Source organism: Mycetomoellerius zeteki, unplaced genomic scaffold (genome assembly GCF_001594055.1).
Source record: "Mycetomoellerius zeteki isolate Tzet28-1 unplaced genomic scaffold, Tzet1.0 scaffold164, whole genome shotgun sequence".
Taxonomy (NCBI): domain Eukaryota; kingdom Metazoa; phylum Arthropoda; class Insecta; order Hymenoptera; family Formicidae; genus Mycetomoellerius; species Mycetomoellerius zeteki.
In genome coordinates, this window is record NW_017256594.1 from 665,770 (window position 1) to 686,324 (window position 20,555).

General features: G+C 35.7%; 1 protein-coding gene across 11 annotated transcripts in view; it reads left to right on the forward strand.

Moving 5' to 3' along the window:
* Positions 1-1,103: 1,103 nt before the first annotated feature.
* Positions 1,104-20,555, forward strand: part of gish (casein kinase I gish) — a 34,220-nt gene continuing 14,768 nt past the window's right edge. For all 11 annotated transcript variants that reach the window (XR_001936563.1, XM_018445680.1, XM_018445682.1 and 8 more), the window contains exon 1: positions 1,104-1,356. Coding sequence is in view for 10 of the 11 variants with exons in the window: in XM_018445680.1 (XP_018301182.1) it covers positions 1,122-1,356 (235 nt within the window). In the remaining variant the exon portion in view is untranslated. The remainder of the gene's footprint in view (positions 1,357-20,555) is intronic.

Consider the following 20,555-nt stretch of genomic DNA (forward strand, 5'->3'; position numbering starts at 1 on the left):
GTAGCGTGAAACTCCGCGGGGAACAGCGAGAGTCTCGAACGCGATTCGCTCGCTCGGAGATAAATCCCGTGGCGCTCCGCCGCGGCGCGTAATGGAGGAGCCGACGACCGCGAAACGCGGCCACAGCAGTACCAGCAGCACCAGCAGCGCCGGCAGCAACAGCAGGATCAGCAGCGGCAACAATAACAGCAGGAGCGGCAACGGCACAACCGTGCGCAACAACGACCGTCACAACCGTCGCCGCCGCCACGGTAATGCCGTGGTGCGTCGCGTCGGCAGAGCGTGAGCCGCGCGATTCCTGTCGTCGACTGTTCCGGCACCCGGCATCCCGGCGGCCGTCGCCGGGCGTGAGAGGCGGGTCGAACGTGCTATGGGATCGTCCGGAACGACGACGCCGTACGACGCCGCAACGACCGTTCGATTCCTCCTGTTGCCGTGACGTTTGCCGACCATCGGGCCGCGCCAGGCGCGAACAAGGAGTAGGAGCGACAGCACCTCAGATACGCTTCTTCGGCGCGCCGCGACGCACCGCGCCCTTCCACGTTCGCGTCCTACGTGTCGTCGATCGTACCTAAACAACAACGCCCGGTGGGCGAGAAGGATAAGATCGCCGAGAGGTTAGGCTGGCATGGGGATTGATCCCCGTGAGGTGGCATCGTCCGTCGAACTCTGACAATCAGCCAGCCAGCCACCCTCCCTCTCTCTCTCTCTCTCTCTTTCTCTCTCCCCCCTCCCCCTTTCCCACTCTCCTATCGCCGCCACCCGCGCGTCCTACCCTTCCGCGCCCTACAACGGTGTACACCGCGCCCGCGCGTGCCCTTTTCCGCTTGCGGAAACTGCGGTGAGTGTCGCGTTGTATCCGTCGTTTCTCTTCTATCGTATCGCGTCTCATCGTATCGCGTCGCGTCCCGTCGTCGTCCTCGCGCTTCCCAGAGGGCATAGAGGATATGCCCTACACGGGGATCGATCCCCGTCATTGACCCAAAACTGACATCGTCGCCGTCATCGTCGTTATTATTGTCGTCGTCGACGCGAGTGTGGTGGAAAATCGTGTGCGCGCAGTTGGATCGTGTATCGATAATTAAATCACCGCAACCGTGGATAACAACGGCCGGTACGAGATGCAGAAGCGGGACGGCAGGGACAACCGCGGCGACAAGGAGCTCGGAGCGCGCGGCTCCGATCGCGACCAGGAGGTCGCCAAACGGACCTCCAGGGGCAGCGGTAATGCCGCCCGGTCGAACGTGCACTCGTCCCGGCACAGCGTCACCTCGTCGTCCGGCGTGCTCATGGTCGGCCCGAACTTCCGGGTCGGCAAGAAAATTGGCTGTGGAAACTTCGGGGAGCTTCGTCTCGGTGAGTCCTTCCTCGTTATTGAATCAGTTTTTTCTTCTTTTTTTTTTTCATAAAAAAAGAAACGAGCGAAACCTAGACTTTCCGAGAAGTAAAAGGAAATATTTACGATGCAAACGTAATATTCTATTATCGTTTCGCTCAAATATCCGTCTTGACGTTTGAAACAACGTTTGCTGTACGCGGAACGTTCCATCGAGACGTTAATCTTAATGGCAGGTTTCCTGATAAAATTATGATCGATTTTTCCTCAGCGAAGACGTCGAGATACCGACAGTTGTTGAGAGCAATTGCGAGAGAACTTTCCGCAAACTGTGCTTCAGCAGAGAATGAATAAATAACAGAATCTCGTCTCTTATGATTAATTTTTAAAATAATCCAATATAATTTTAATTGATGAATTTTAATACTTTAAGGCCCGATTGCACCAATGTTACTTTGACTTTAAGCGAGACTTAAAACTTTTTCTCTTTAAAACCGAGAGAAAGACAGAGAGGAGAGAGTTTTAAGCCTCGCTTAAAGTTAAAGTAACGTTGGTACAATCGGACTTAAATTACAAAGGCCCATTTCTACCAATGTAGATTAACTTTAATCTCAGTTCAACTTACTCTTTATCTTTTTCTAATTCCCAGAACTGGAAAAAGATGAAGGGTTAGTTAAACCAAGATTAAAATTAAACTATATTGGTAGAAACGGGCCAAAGACATATAATGTCGAAAAGTGGAAAGTAAACGATGACCTTCCTCGACATTTTCGCCAAGAAAAAAATCGACTCCAAATTAAGGCATTCTGCCATTACAATTAGTCATGAGAATTGCGGGACGTTTCGTATCTATTTACGCGAAAAACATCGTACATATGAAAATTAGAGATAAATTTAGACAAATAGAATGGAGCTCATCTTCGAACGAACGATCATTTGATCTCGTAATATAGCAATTCGCCATTACGTCAAACAGCTTTTCTTAAAACATTTTTATCACATAATCTCTTTCGTATTTTTATACCTACATTAAGTTAATTCTTGTCTCGTAAAACCGGCATCGTAATAAAATCGACGCTGGTCTGAGGGAAGCATCCTGAAATTAAATCGACGAATAAAAATAGTTTTTCGCTAGATGAAAAGTACAGATTATCTGTGACTTATCTATCACGAATTTATGTATGAAGTATATTTTATGAATCAAGAAAGTTTTGAAGTACTACCGCGAATTTATACGAAGTATACTTAATGTATATATAATGAATTAAAGTATATATAATGAATTAAAAAAATGTTTTAAACTTTTAATACTATTTATTTATCGGGAATTTATACATAAAGTGTATATAATGGTTTCACAATTCATATAAATCCATTAAAATCGAAAATAAAATAAAACGCTATGCCGAGAAAAGATTTCGGAACAATGCCAGGAGCGATGTAGGGCACACGAACTTTTTTCATATTCTTACAAGTTGAAAAACGAGCGAAACGACACATTACATCTCCGTCACGTGGTCAGCATTCACCGTTTTTAGTCGCGAATTGAATTATTGTTTACCAAGATATTGCAATCTAAACTCTCGTGTGTAACAGTGGTGAAATTAGAAGTTATCAGCCCCTCGAGAGAGCTTGCGGCGTTTGTATGATTAATGACGTCTGCCGCGTGTTGAAAACAATGATTCTAACATTGGGAGAGGCTAACGCTCTCCCGATTATCACGGAATAGCATAATACACGGTTCCACATACTGACATTACTGTATATAGACTGGAAGCCTATAAATATTGATGTGCCCCCCACAAAGCGGAGTCATCGTATTCTTCTAATAATTATTAATCACAAACAAACAGTACGAATTAATTTTATTTCTTTTGAATTATAAAATTGAACGTTCGATTTTCAACTAAAAATATATGATGGTTTGAAAAACATTGAGAAACTTATGCACTATAATTATTAACCGCAAATAGTACGAATTATTTTTATTCTCTTTGAATCAAACGTTCGATTTTCAACTAAAAATATGCTTTTTTTCTATCTCGAGTTTTGATTTTTTAAATATAATTTTTCTAATAAAAATTTAGCAACACGGTCGTATTTTACAGAATTAATTCTCCGATGTCTGTTTAAATTGAAAATTTGCCGATAAAAGAAAACCTGTTCGACGTTCTTTCGGTATTGAAAGATACCTCCTCAACTGACGCGTTTCTTAGACTCGAGTTTCTCAACAGAGAAATCTTTTGCCGAGCTGACGAAATATCAGGCGGGCTGACACAGCGAAACGGCTTTGCAGCTTTGATGCGCTTGGAGCAACATCTTGGTAGCGTTTCATCGCGCGCGAGCAATGCTCGTGGAAACATTGCGTTTTCCAACATAATGACCGCGATTGTTACTGCAAAAGCGTTCATGCGGAAAATCCTACAGCGCTCGGCTCATTGCGCGGTTTATACGAGCCACGATTTCGCTAACGCGTTATTACCCATTCGTAATGATAACTTTGTTAGTAATAGTCACATTAACAGCTCGTTCGATGTCATCTCGTTATTATATCACTCGCGACAAGTTAATAATTACCTTTCATCAACTGCTAATATCAGAGATTGTATACTTAAAAAGATAGATAAACTTATCTCGTGGAGAGTATATTTTCCTAGAAGAGACACAGATAGAGAGGGGGGAGGGGGAAACATATGGAATGAAAAGATCAAAAGAGAACATAAATTTTCGCTCCGCGAAATATTTATCCGAAATGAACATGGAGAATAAATGTAGAAGAATGATAATCTTCTTCGACAAGGCCCCAGGGCGAACGAAAGAATTTCCAGAAATCGCTCTTGCGTGATTCACCTTTGAATACTTACTCTTGCGGGTGAATATTCGTGTCTTCTTGAAATGCCTGCCACGACGCGAGACCGCAGCTTGCTCGAAAAATATTTAAAGTTTACCGGACGTTCCTGCGTTAGGAGCGACACTTGTGAAGTATATCGCGTTATCTTTCCTCGAATAAACAAGTCACGCTGAGATACGGAAAAGCGAAATTTAGCGCAATATCCATGCTGTTATAACTTGATTTTAATTTTAATTTTAATCTTAATTTTTATCAGATTCAATTCAGAAGTAATGCAGGAAAAAATAGTGTTCGATTGAATTGTTGCTAGGAAAAAAAATTATATTTATCAAGAAATCCGCTGCAAGAAATAGAAACTATGGCGATCAATTACGTATTTTGAAACGAGATGAAAATTACAAGAGTAAGTTTACTAGAATATTTATAACTTCATTGGTGTGAATACCTAATCAATTCATTTTTGTAATTTTCACCTCGTTTCAAGATACACAGTTGACCCTCTGATTGTTGATTTATTTCATATGCTGTCGGTGTATTTTAGCAAATAAAGCACAAAAACCGACGCTCGCGTTTGGTAAATTTAATGATACTTGAATATGCCATTGATAACGGCGTGAGTCATTGACAATTAAATTGCTTTACCGTGTTGCATCGCTTTTTACGCTTGCGTTGGTATGTCGTGGCGACGTTACTCTTCTTTTTTCTTGTATCCACGTTCATTAGTCGAAAATATTGAAACGTTAAGTACCCTTAAAACAAATGATTCATATCGTTAGTATTTTCTGTTATATTTCCCTGCTTTCAAACATTGTTGTATTCAACACACGTAGAATCAATAATTGTGTAGGAATTACACTAAAAAAAGAAGTATTTAATTTTAAAATGTTCTATTCCTGTTTCCATTTTCAAACACTTAAAGACAAAGACACTTGTGTTTTAAATCCAAACACATAGTGTTTTGTTTATTGAAAAAAAGTTCAAAACTAAAACATCTTTAAATGTTATGTTAAAACGGAGACAACAATAAAATATTTTAATGTCTTAAAATTAAATACTTCTTTTTACAGTATAATAGTTATTATATCGGTATAATTAGTATCGTTTGACAATTATATTAAGTTACATTGCTTTCTTTTCCCTTTCTCGCTCGAGCATCCCAAAATACACTGAGAAAAATATTCTAGTTAAACCAAGAAAAAGACCCAATCAGAATGACATTTTAGCCAAACAGAGTTTCTAATTATTAAAACCAGTTATCGTAACCTGAAATTCTATTTGGTTTCATAAAAATGCCATTCTGGATGGACCTTTTTATTAGTTTAATCAGAACATTTTTTTCTGTGCAGTTATATCATTTTGACGAGCGTAAAAATGTGCAAAAGAACGTGAATTAGGCGAACAGGTTTGCTTGGATCCTCTCCTAATGACAACGAAACGAGCATCGGCGGTGGCAACGATGCGTTTGTCGAATGAATAACACTCGACACCGGAATGAATCCGAGCCCTTCATTGGCTTGACTGGTTGCCCCGGCCGCGCAATGAGGGACACGCGTGTGTCGTTAATATCATTATGCATGCGTTATCAGTTTATCACCTACCTCGTGCTTGTCTTGCTTCTCGCTTGCTCGAGGGTCATAAACGCGTTTGCCAGCAGCAATTCACTCGTCGCGCGCATCGAGTACGAAATCCGACGAAAATTGTCAGCAAATTGCTTTCCGGTCTGCTGATACATCGCCTCAAATCCAGAATCGTATATACACCTTAATGACCCAATTTCGAAACTCTCGGCCCCCCATCTCGGCCCAGATTTTTGTAAGTCATACACATGTACACACGTACATACTGCACGCGATCGTTATTTTGCGCACAGTTAGACAAACAAGTTAAATAAACAGGTTCTTTGAACAATAGAGATAACTCGTGCGAAGCAATGTTCTTTCTATGAGAAAAAGATTATTCGATATATGAATCTTGATTTATATGTTAATTTCTTAGACACCGTTATCTCATTCGGCAGTCTCTACTGATTGACGTTCCGATTATTTAGTAAACGTCTAAGATATCGCGTGATGGACATGGAACACTCCGTACTGACAATGAGAAAAATATTCTGGTTGTATCAACAAGAAATACAAACAAAATGAATTCTGATCTTATGAATTAGAATTCTGGTTATTATAATTGAATTTCTGCATTGAAGAAAAATTTACTACATCTTAGTACATATTTTTTTAAATAGTACTAAATAACATTTACTTACAATAAATAAATATTTATTCAATAAAAAAATGATAGATTAAATTAATGGTTCTTGTGTCAAATAAATATATGTTTATATTTAAGGAATATTTATTAAAATTTAGTACTTTTTCTGTATTATTATCCCGACTAAAATGTTTGATAGATTCAACTATAAGTGTCTGATTTGTATATATCTTTCTGGTTAACTCTATCAGAATTCCAATTAATGCGATATGACCTTTTTCCAATGTGTATACAAAGAAATCAGATCACTTTGTAAATATAAATGTACGATAAGGCCTGTCCGCTTTTCGTATACGCAGCGATCTTCGTGCACGGTAGCCGGAACCACGATACGTGTTTGAGGACAGGAAGTACGAAATTCCAAACCGTAGGCCACAAAGTGGCACACACGTAAGACCGACCTTCCGGTCCTACCTGAGGGGGTCGATCGTACCCGCCGTTACGTTCCCACGGTCACGTCTGACAAAAATTGATCGACTCTTCTGAAAAGAGCTCCGATTCGTCCCCATCGAAGATTCTCTCCGCACTTTCAAGGAGTAAATCTGAATGAATTCGCACTGTATAATTGTGTCCTGAGACAAAAAATGATCGCAATTACCATAATTTAACTATACATTGAGAAAAAATGTACCAAGTTTCAATAAATATTTGAATTGTATCAACTAATTACTTACGTAAATAAATATTTACTCGATAAAAAGAAAGTTAAATCTAATTTCTCGTATTGAATAAATATATCTTTATATTTAGAAAATATTTAATTTTTAATTAGTAATATTCAAACAAATGATTTATTGAAATTTAGTATATTTTTTCAGTGTAACTTGTAATTATTTTTTATGCTTTTTTGATATAGTTATAAATATATTTATTATTATTATTATTATTAACATCATAACAGTAATAACTATGAAAATAGAGATCTTAACTGTAATTACTTTATCATGCAATTATAATCACAAATACCAAACATTTTTCTCTCAGTGTGATGAGCATGTTTTTTCTGCCAAAGCTGCGAGCAAAGCATAAATTAGATTCTGAAATACATTCTAGGGAACTTTACGTGAATAATTTAAAAGGAAATCTTTAAAAAATCGATTTTCTCGGCGCAACAAAGCCTTATGTGAAAATATCTTACATTACAAATCTAATTTATTTTCCTCAAAGGAATATTCTCCTCATTTCTTTATTGTTTGCATGTTGATTATCGACTCATATCCTTTAGTCATTCGTGCCGCGATATACGTAAGTGACGCTCGTGAGTCGCAATTAGGCGTTACTTCCGCTTATACGGATCAGCTGATTCCCAGCAGCCGCCCAGCTGACTCTCAAATTCTCTGCCTTTCACGATGCACAGCTGTCATCGTCGCGGTAATTTTCCAGTCTTTAATCGGTCCAAACTTTCAGGTAGAGACACGCAATTACTGTGTCACGCAAACTCGCGTATCTCCTTTATCAGTAACATCGTATAAATAACTTTCATTAATAAAAACCATCCATTGGTAGTTTTGCAATTTATCTACACGCTCTACATCTTGCTCGTTGCTTTTACTTGTCGATCTGCAGTTTCTTCCATCAGATTTTTTCTCATCGAGACACTCCAAACCTAACTTATGTTATCTACATCGAGAAAACAACATTCTACATTTTAATAAATATTTATTTGATTAGTGCCAATTAAACATTTACTTACAGTAAATAAATATTCACTCAATAAAAAAAATAAAAGTTAAATCGAATTAATGATTTTTGTATCAAATAAATATACCTTTATATTTAGTAAATTTAGTTGACACTATTCAAACAAATAATTTATTAACAAAAATGTAATATATTTTTTTCAGTGTACAAATTCTTCAAATTTCAAAGTCTGTTTCTCTCTTTCATTTTTGTTTTACGTTGGATGAATAGTCCCTGTACTATGCGCTCGTTCGACAATGTAATAATACAACGTGACGAACACACACGGACTCTCATGTGACGAGAGTGTCGCGCGCTCGCGCGCGTTACGCGTGTAGACGCACTCCTATACGCATGCACGTCCACAGGTTCGAGGGCACGTAGCAACCTGTCTGCTCGGCCGACTCGACACGAGTGACTCAGGACGACAGACTGCCGGCTGGTCGCGTTGCCGAGCGAAACGAACGAACGAACGACGAACGAACGAACGAACTGCGTACCGTGCAACGCCCTTTTAACCCTACTCTTCGTTTCCTGCACGCGTTTTAGTACGTTGAAATCACGCTCTGAACTTTAAATCTAAGGTCTTAATCACAGCCGCACTCTTATTTTTTCACGTTATACAAATATCTACTTTAAAAATAATTATATGCCTAATTATTTAGATGTTAAATTAGAAAATTAAGAAGGGATATACACTCTTGAAGATAAGATTATATTCAGTGTGTCAAATTATATCCAATTAGAGTTATTTTTAACCATTTCTAGATATACGTCGCCACTACTCGTACTCAATGTCTCGTTAATTTGATTAAAACGATGGAGTTAAATAACTTAATTTAAGAAAATGTATTAAACACTCAAAATTAATTTTTTATTTACTAAATACATATATTAACTTTTAGAGGGCTGGACTGGCCACTATATAGTGGCCAGCGGAAAACTCGTCGACTCCTTGTGACATAAACATTCAATATATACATGAATTTTACATTTAAAAAATTCAAAATTTCAAAGCAAAAATGACGGCCCTCTAAAGGTTAATACGTCGCTGTATAAGTCGCGTATTAATACATAGCTTTTATTATTTACTAAATGTATATGTTAATATAGACGATGTTTACTTTGAAATTAACCACAAAAATGGATTGATTTATATTTTAATACATATAAAAATTAAAAATAAAATGTTTAACTCAAAGAATTGGGTTACTATTGCAATGAAAAAATTCTTAATTTTTAAGGGATGAAAAATCTGATACACAGAAATTATTATAGTGACGCTGAAAAAATTTTATATTTTGATGCAAAAAATACAATGAAAAAAGTAATGAAGAATTATAACAAATCTCATTTAAAGAGAAAAGCTGTATGATTTAAAAAATAGACCCTCTCGACTCTTATAAAGATTAAATAAGGATTAAATTTTGCTTAAATAAAGAGAAAATAAGAATCTACTCAAAAATGAAGATCTAACGAAACTATTAATTAGAAAAATAAAAAGAATAATTTTCAAACAGAATTTTTACTTTTTCATCACTCCTGCATTTAATTGCGTTACTCAACCGGTAATATAGGAATTAAGAAGACCTTTGATAAACGTTTGTATTGATTTATTTTATTGCGTTGATATAGCGGATGCGTAGATGTCCGCATCGAATGAAACCCGATTATTCTAGTCAATATACACTCGTTCATAAATCAACGACTGCTGCGCGAATCAATAATAGCGAAACGCTACATTATTGACGTAATATCAGCAATTTGTTGAATATTCGACGGTTACGAAGCAAACGTTCCAATATTAACTATTACAAAATAGCACAACATAAATGGTGATTTAAATAATCGTAGTTACGATATTTTCCGCGTTTTAATAGAATTAAAACAAAATATACAAAGTACAGATGAAAGAAAATGAATTTTTCTTTAAAACGATTATGGTAAACAATTTTTTTTTATTTCCTCCAAATAGTCGAGGTTGTAATAAATATTTATATTCTCTTTGATTAATTAACGTCACGAACATATACAAATATAGAAAAGTATATGCACATATGGCGAGTTGTCGAATTTTTTGTTAAGTAATTAAAATATTTATCAGCTAGTAACATAAATTTACAAATTTATAGATTTCGCTAGACATGCCTGAATTATTCATATTTCCAGAATTACTTTACGATAACGACAGTTTAGTTTTACGACTGCAAATATTGCATCTTCGATATTTCTGGATACTGTTTTCACCACATATTTTCTCTTCAACATCTTCCTAACCTCTCGTGACGCGTCTCGGCTTTAAATAAAAATTGTATCGCGCATCCCGTTGAAAGTATCACGCTGTTGCATTGTCGCGACCGAAATGAGATGTGTGCGTTCGTCGCGGTGCATTCGCGCCGTTGCAAGTGCATCGTCGCCGCCGCGTTCCGCGGCTTAACCCGCGTCGCTCTCGAATTATACGCCGGCTGGCAATGACTGATGCCCACGCAGATTGCCGGCGATTTCGCGATGTCGTTGCAGCAGGTAGTCGTTGTCATTGTCGTCGTCGCAACAACTTTCTCCGAGCCGATTCTTCGTTTTGTGATTAAATCGAGAGGCGTGGTACATGCTAATCAACATTATCTATTCAACGTTTTTGTACCTGTTACAGTTACTTACACTGCTTACATTGCAGATGTCAAAAGAGCAACGGTGACCTATAATCCTTTTAGTTAAATAACGTTTTAAGTTATTTTTAACTGCTATAATTTGTGTCAAAATGTAAATTAATCCATTTCTGTGATTCTCTTCAAAGTAAATATCGTCCATATTAATGTCCATAATATGCACTTACATTGAAAAAACAACTTACTAAATTTTAATATATATTTCTTTGAATGGTATTAAGTTAACATTTATTTACAGTAAATATTTATTCAATAAAAAGCGATGGTTAATTCAAATTAATGGTTTTCGTGTCAAATAAATATATATACATATTTAGTAAATATATTTACTTAGAACTATTCAAACAAATATTTAGTAAAATTTAGTATTTTCCTTTCAGTGTAGTAAATAATAAACTAAAGTCAAATTGAATACATTTTCTTCAGTTAAATTATCGTCAAATTAACGACAATTGGGTAGGAGCAGGCGAGACTTATAGAAATGATTAAAAATAATTTAAAATGAATATAATTTGACATTATGAATTTAATAGTGTACCTTGTTACATGTAACAATTTCTTTTCCGTGTACTTCTTTTCTCAGTCGATTTGTCATTGAATTATTACACATTACCGTCACATCTATCTCGCGTTCAATCATCGTTTCATTAATCATTTCTCTAGTCTCGATAAAATTCTAATACTTTAATATCGTTCGTGATCAATATTAATTGCTTAAGTCATTTAATGTAAATACATTTGGTACAAATGCTGCTTGATTTACGACACGCTCATCGGTGAAATGTTATAACGGATTTATGTTACGTACGTCGGTCGATCTATCGCGCTGACGTCGTCCTTACGAACGTAATGTTCGTTATAGCTGTTCCTCCTTACATCCGCAACAAAGTCCAGGAATACCTGCCTATATGCGAAAGTCAATACTTCGTCTACCGAGAACCGCGAAGATTTATCGTCTAGAAAATATGTAGAGTGTGGGGAAAAGGGCGATGGGGAATTACACCTTCAAAAATATCGATTTTAGAGAATATATTCAAAGATGGTACGCGCGAAGTCGCTAACGTACAAGTCGTGTACGCGTTACTCGTCCAGGGTTAAAAATATAGCTACAAAGCGTTGTTGGTCGGTGCTCAGCGCTGCGTGCAAGTCGTGAGTGAAATTAAACGCGCCTGAGAGACGGAGAGAGCGATCTACGGATCGGCCCTCCTGCTTTTTTTTTTTTTCGAGCGCTCGCGAACAATAGTCCGACGAGAGGTGGCCAGACGTTTTTGCGCGTCCTCGTTCCGCGATCCGTCACCGAGGAGGAAACTGTTGCCGATCAGAGTCGCGCAACACAGATCCAGAAGGGGCTGGCAATAGCAAGGTCTTCTTAGCGGTCTTTTTAGCCGAAGGCCTAAATATGTGCGTCTAGAATTCCAGCCTCGATCACTTATACAGGGCGTACCAGATTCACCATTCTTCAGTCAGTCGATCTTTACTGAAGAAAAAAAATGTTGCTAAATGTCATAAGGTCTAAGTGAAATACCATTAACGCGTAAACTCTGGTACATATTTAGACATTGTCTTAGAAATTGTCTTAGAAATTGCTCAGTATAATTATTCATATTCTCTATTATAATTTAGAATCTGTTGTTTCTGCATCGAGGAGAAATTGATTTTAAATTAGCTGAAGAGAATCCGTAAACGAAAGGAGTGGCGATGGTTCTAGGACATCATTTGTACGCCACGCGGAATGCACTGAGAGAAATGTTTTGGTACGTATAACCATTTATATTGTTGATACGTGACTAATAGAAAACTTTCTTACTTTGTTATTAAAAAATTGTATTGTTCTAATCAAAATTTGATTGGAATAGCCTGCAAAATTGTTATTCTAATCGAAATTTGATTAGAACTACAAATTTGGTTAGAAAAACAAAAATTATATTGTTCTAATCATTGATTAGAGCAACATAGTTTTTAAATGAAAAAGCAAGAAAGTTTTTATTAGTCACGTATCAACAAAATAAATGGTTATACGTATCAAACATTTCTCTTGACTGTCTCATGATAACTAATGTTTCACGCGACGTATCGGAATCAGCGCGGTACTCGAGAACGAGCATTATTCTTCGATGACGATTCAAGCGTGCCTCATCCACAAGAAAACCAGTCCATTAACCTTTGTTCGTATTGAAGTTTGAAATTGCCTGAAAGATGTTCTCTCTCTCTCTCTAAGAGGTCCGGATGAACAGCGTTCGGTTGTAAATTATCGAGGCCTATTCTGGATGAATATTATCGTTGGAGTACCAAGACACTTATTCGTACTCACTGCTGTCCTTCGATGTATTCTTCCCCGGTGATACGCGGCCTGACTCCGTTGCACGTGCTGGTACCCTGACCTACATTCACACCTACGTGTCTAAGCCTATGTCTACGACGGTCGATCGCGCCATCGCATCGTTCGTTCGCCGGCGACTCGGCCTGGCAACCCGGCGGCCCGATTTAATATTTTCGAAATTGCGGAGCTTAGGCCAGCACCGCTGGCCTCCGGTTGCCCTACATTTCGTTCTTGCTTTTACACTCTTACGCTCCGTATCATAGGGCGTACCATCGGACCTGTTGCGCTCCTCTGCGCCGTCGTCTCGGTTCCTTCCTCGCGCTCGAATCAGATAGCAATGGGTCGTGCGAGCAAATGCGAGGCAGATACTCTTAGCGGAACGCTAGAAGCGAAAGCATTTGCTCTACATCGCGATAAAATAGAGTTACGACATCGTCCTCGAACCTTTCGTCTCTTGAACGGAGAAAATGATCGTGCTTTCCACACGTTTCCTTGATAGCCATTTAACTCCATCGTCAGTTTACAAATATTATTTTATCAGATGCGTACGTGATGAAGCGTGAGCTAATTCGCAATCAATTTTTAATTAATCGTTTCATTATTCGCGTATGGGACGCGGGTGTTTTTCACACTCGACGATATATCTAGGTCGATCGCGCTCATTCTTTTTTATTCACCGCCGTCGTTATTGGACTTGGTTTCACTATGGCACTGTTCGCGGATGCGCAGGACGTATCGCGGAGCACATCAAAATTTTTATTGTGAAAAGAGATATTCATTTTCATGCACGTTGTTAATTTGACTAAAACAATGGAATTAAATGATTTAACTCAAGAAAGTGTATTAAATCTGTCTCAAATTTAGTTTATTATTTATTTACTAAATGCATATATTAATATGGACGTTGTTTACGTCGAAACTAACCAGAGAAGTGGATTGATTTACATTTTGATACACAGGAAGTTGAAAATAATAAAATGTTATTTAATTCAAAGGATTGGATTACTATTACTTCTTTGATATTTGACAATATAGAATATCAATACGCAGTAATATCGCGACTCTACTGAAACCGAAAATCATGTTCCTCTTAATTAATCCTTTCGATATTTTAATGTAAAACAGACTAACATTTATTTACTTCGGACTGGGGATACACGTGGCAATCGACATAAAAATATTATAATTTTTTAATATCAGGACGGGAAAATGAAAAAATTTGCTTCTCTAATTTTTGGTCATGTTTTCCTAGAAAGTCTCTTTTTCTCTTGACGTCGCCGGAAGACGACGCGATCGGAATTGAATTCGTTTTGAACCCGGCGACATCCGGCGTTGTTGTATTTCCCATTAATGCTCGAAGCTTGATGGGAATCTGAGTGCTAATTACACCCAGTCTCTTATTCTCTTCGTCCCTGGCTGACTTACGCGAGGGTAGAAATGGGTCGCATGCTATCATGCGGCACGGTATATAGTGTACCATTTCTATCACATTATTTTCCAACGATAGATTATTCGGTCAATTTGAAGTCAATAAGAATCATAGAGCGTGTCCTACTTTAATCACAATTGTTTTTTATTGTGACAGATTCCTCGGCCAATTTTCTTCCTTCGATCAAAATGATAGCTATATTTCCGAATGATTAATGATTAGAAAACAATCGATAAGACTTAGGAAATTAAATAGATGATTCACGCTCTTCAATTAATTTCAAATGTAGATTATTAACTTGAGGCTCTTATGAAGATATATACAGGGTGTTTCCAAATTAAATGGCAAAACTTTGGGAGCGTGTAGAGGAGTAAAAAACTAAGAAAAAAAGTCCTATAATAAACACTCTTCGGTTTGGCACTCTTCTGTTTGGAAATCGTCGTGCATATTCTCGCACCGCCTTTAAAGCATTACCGTTGCAGAAACCGTATACAAAAACCATATCAGCATATTCACTATTAGAATACGTACGCGGCATATTGCAAAAGACAAAATTCATCTACTGTTAAAGGCTTTCAAAGAGCGACTGACAAATTCATAACAGAAAGTGGAAAATGTAATCAAATATGTCGGTGCTAGATATGGCAAGAAATGTAAACATTTTTTTTCGATTTCTCTGAAACGGAGCAAAAACGAGCATATGTCTATAGGACTTTTTTTCTTAGTTTTTTACTCCTCTACACGCTCCCGAAGTTTTGCGATTTAATTTGGAAACACCCTGTATATGCATTGAGAAAGAAGCGATAAGCGTCTTTCTTAACGTTTTTATTGCAGATGAAGAACTTATTATGAAACAGTCAAAGAATTTTCCACTAAAAATAATACGGTAAAAGTAGGACATCCTACATTCACGGTAATGAAAAGGTAATAAAAGGGAGAAGGGAGGGGCAGATTAAAAGAGTTTCTAATGAGGATGAAGTTGGAATGCAGAACGTCTCGTATTACTGTTGATACATAAACATCCAGTGTATCATATAGTATATTACATATTGGATTATATTTTTAAACGGTTTTTACAGGACATTTTCTAAAAAATTTAAATGTTCTTTCCTTAAAATTTAATATAACTTTATTATTTACTGTTTATGAAATTTTAATATTAAATATCTTGGCATTTATACAACAACAATGTCAGAATTTGATTAAAAGTCCACTCGAAATTAGCTGAGAAATAAGGTGTTCTTATCTACATCCGCGACACAAATAAATTGACAGCCGTTCTAATCGCGCGACGATCGACGGCTGTACTTATATTATCGATCCAGCACTTCTTCTTTTCTTCGTCTCAGGGCATTTTTCCGCACACCTTCGACATTCTTTCACACGCGTGTTAATCCTTCGTTATCGTTGCAAATAAAGTTTACCACTATCCCATTACAACCAAACAATTAAAGTTCCACATACGACAAAAAATAAGTTTTCCGTTGGAATTCAACAGAAACGAGCTTAAAACGACATCAATCGATAGGATTTCATTTGCACATTTCGAAGCAAATCGATTTTTCGTTTGCACACCTTTAGTTAAGAAGTTATTAACAAATGAGTGTTGGGGAGACTAATTTCTACAACAAAAAGTACTTAATAAGTAAAAGTACTTAAGTTAATAACTTTTTAACTATAGGTGTGCAAATGAAAAATCGACTTGTTTCGGAATGTGCAAACAAAAATCTTTCGATTAAGACCTTTTTGATCCAAGTTGCTCGAAGTTGGGGGACTAGTGTGAAGTTGGCCCCCCCAAATTTGTTTTTTGAATAACTTTTAAATTGAAAGTGTGCAAACGAAAATTCGAAATGTGCATACATATGCAAACAATGAGCAATCGAATGAGTTATAGAAACTTTATTTTTTTTATGTTGGGGACTAACTTTGCGACGATTTAAATCAGTGCCGAAAACTTCGTTAATAAATACAACGTCCTATTTTCGCCGCAAGCATAATTGTAATCCATATTATTGATTCTCCCTGGCTCAAATTAATTTAATGGAACGGTTGCCACGCCACAAACATATCTGTCGTCTATATTGGAAAATATGTAAAGCGGAAAAGCACATTCTTTAGTCAATATAGATGTTCTATTAAACTTGATTAAATACCATTGCAGTTTTTATTTTCATTAATTATATTAAAGGTATTGATTTTATTAATATTGAACGGATTTATTGCAACATAAAAAAAATTTCGCATTTTCTGAAAGCTAAATAATTACTTGGTATATATACACATATATAATGCAATTCATGCGGATTTTTATTTGCTCTTTCTCTAGAAAATTATAATTTGTTTTTTAAAATGATTACAAAACCTCTGTTGCGTAATTTATTCCTCCGCAAGCAATGTTGGACTTTAAAGACACAGTCGACTTTTTGATTGTGAATTCTGGTACTTTGGTAGTTAAATTTAAACCTTTAAAAAATAAATAAAATACGATCCAACTTCTATGATAGTAAAAACTCATTGTTAAAGTCCAAACTTTCACAAGTATACTAAAAAAAAAAAGATTGGCTGCTGCAACCAATTAAAAATGATATGCCATATTTTACCATCTAATTTGCTGCAGCAGCCAATTTTTTTTTTCAGTGTGTATGTAAAAATATTTTTATACAAAATATAAAATAACTGTATTGAAGTTCGAACTATTCAAACACTCACATTGCAGACGAAGAGTGAAAATTTCACATTGCGAATTATTAATAAGAGGATTAATAATCCTAAAATAATATTTTTATTTTTATTTGATTACAAATATTGAAGCATTTAGGCGGCGGAAATAATTTGTATTTTAGAATAACTCGTTGGCTTTTGACATCAACAGACGCGTCGAATTGCACGTGTCGTTCGATTCGACGTTTCGTTCGTAACACCTGCAGCCTTCTCCTCTGTCGTTCGAACACGTTTTTCCGTTGCTCGCCTTAGTGCCCTCGGGAACCATCGAGCATATCTACTTTATGCCATTTCTCTCTCGAAGCTCGCAACATCGAGCGTTGCCAGTTCGAAGCATTTCACAGCGGCAGACAGCTGCCCCTAGTAACGGTTGGAGAAGACATACGTTGACTGCCGAGGGATCTCAAGGTCCTACATCGGTCTGTCATGCTTTCGAAATTATCCTCTCCCTTGCGCGCTCTCCATTATACGTTCCCCTACAGTGCGAAAGGAATTCCTAGCGATCGTAATGATAATATCATTACAAATAAACCACCAAAAATATGATCTATAAAATATAATATAGATCTGCAGGCAGAAAACATTTTCATAGAATATCCTCGTCGTAGTGCGAGGATATCTTACAAAAGCAAGCTAGAATCGGTACAAATTTAATTCAAGAAAATTATGCCGCTTATACACTATTAGATATCAAAGAAGTAATGTCAACTCAATTCCTTGCGTTAAATAATTTGTTATTATTTTAACTTCTATGTATGTCAAAATGTAAATTAATCCATTTCTGCAATTAGTTTTCGAAATAAACAACGTTCGTATTAACGTATGTACTTAGTAAATTATAAACTAAATTTGAGTCAAATTTAATACATGATTTTTGATGTTTAATTGTTTAATTTCATTGTTTTAGTTAAATTAACGACATGTAGAGTAGGAGTAATGACGACCTATAAAAATAATTCAAATTGGATATAATTTAACATTATGATAAATCGCCATTAATTGTACGATATGATTAATTGACATTAATTGTAACAGTGTAGCTATTAATAGCGCACAATTATAACATTTTTATTATATGAAAAAAGAGATAGAAAAAAAATAACATTGCTTAATGAATGCATCTCTATGTATAATTTTTCTTGTATAATCATGTAGTTATTATAATAATTTCATATTAATGACAAGTTCCTAGTTCTTACACATTTTATCTATGCTTTTCATTTATTTTGTTCATTCATTTTTGTCGATAGAATAATTACTTCGCGTTTCGTTGGCTCTTGTTCCTTTTTTCTTGGCCTTGCTAATGACCGTATTTTCACTGCGATTTCGCAGGAACATCCTCGTGGCGCAATGATATATGGCAGTGACGTTATTGCGTCAAATATACCTTTCATTTATTCTATTCAATAACGATGAATTATTTAATATATTAATACTTTAATATATGGACACAATGAAATAATTGTGCGATAACGCTTGAAATATCCTTTGGAAAAAATAGTAGAACGAACAAGAGAAATAATATTGGATAAAAAAAAAAGGAGGATGGTAATCCAGTCCTTTGAATTAAATAACATTTTGTTATTTTTAAGGTTATGTGTGTCGAAATGTATATCAATCCAATTTTGTGACCGAATTTCTTATTTTTAAAGTACTTAAACAACGTCTATATTAACATATGCATTTAATAAATATAATAATCTAAATTTGGGCATAATTTTATACATTTCTTAAGTTAAATCGTTTAATTCCATTGTTTTAGTTAACAAGACAAGCAGTGGCAATCTATTGAAATGATAAAAAATAACTTTAGTTGGATATAATTTGACATTATGAATTTAATAGTGTACTGCAGGTACAATTGTCCAACTATTTATACCGTCGAAACTTTAACTTGGATACTTTAGCGGCGATAAAAGTTTTGTTACCAGAACTTAAGTTCTCTTAAACAACAAAAGTAGAGAACCTTTCACTTGCTTCCACTACGAGGCATTTTCCGAATCGTACAGATTTAGACACAATTAATGATTGAGTTATATGCAAATAACATGCAAGGAACCGATAATGATAAATTAACGCAACGTTGATTCTTGTTTATAAATGAATATACATTATTATTTATATCGTTATCATTGTTATTGTTGCAAATCAATGATGATAGCATTTCAATTTCAATACTTCAATAACGATGCACCGTGTTATATCGACTTAGTGAAACGATTTGATTCGATTTTGATTAGCAGAAGCCACGTTATCAGTCTCTGCAAATAAAATGCACGATTTGTGAAATCACTCGATAATGGAGATAGAAGAGATGACGGATTCTTTTTAATTGTTTCTTAATAAAGCTGATTATAATTGACATGCTACGGTAATATGTATTTTTGTCAACGAAATATATAAATACTTAAAAAATGATAAATTTTAAAGTATTATTTATAGTTGAGAGAATTTATTTATAACTGAGAGAATAAGTGTTAATTGACACTTACAAGGAAAAAAAATAAAAAAAGTAAATTGACTTGTCAGATCTAGATTATGAATTTTTACGAAAATTTATGTTTTTGGTCTCTCAAAAATTAACATTTCCATCCAAAAATAATGAATGGATATTTTAGTTATTTATAGTTACACGTCGCTGCATTTCTCATCGTCTATTTGGTCCTTTAGCAACGACCGCAATGTGCCCTCTTGATCGTCGCACGATATCGATCCTTTCCGAAATTTGCGACTGCAGATATTACTGTAACTGGAGTCATTAGCCGGAGCATCGTAATAATAGAAACGTCTCCGAAACGACGACGACGAAACGAAACGAACGTGTAACGGAATCAAAATTATTTCGCAAAATCACACTGTATATATGTACGGTTGCAAAATAATTTAATGTTTTTTATTACATTAATTCAATCTTTCTTAGATCTTATAAAATATTTACGGAAATTATTCTGTGAATATTTAAAAAATTTTAATTTTTAAAAAAATCAAATTTGATAAAAAAAGACGTAGAAATTAATTGGCTTAAAAAAAATTAAAGATTTAAAAAGCGTTCCATAATATTTTTGTACATTAAATGTATTTTATTAATTTTAGTAAAATGCATTTAATGCATTTACAAATTTTAATTATGTGCGTTTTAATAAAATGAGTAAAATTTATTGTACAATAATATTATGAAGCGGTTTTTAAATTTTTAATTTCATTAAAGTCTACTTCTGTTTTTTATCCAATACATTTCTTTTAGAAAAATTAAAGTTTCTAACTGTAGTGTATTCAAGGCTATGACG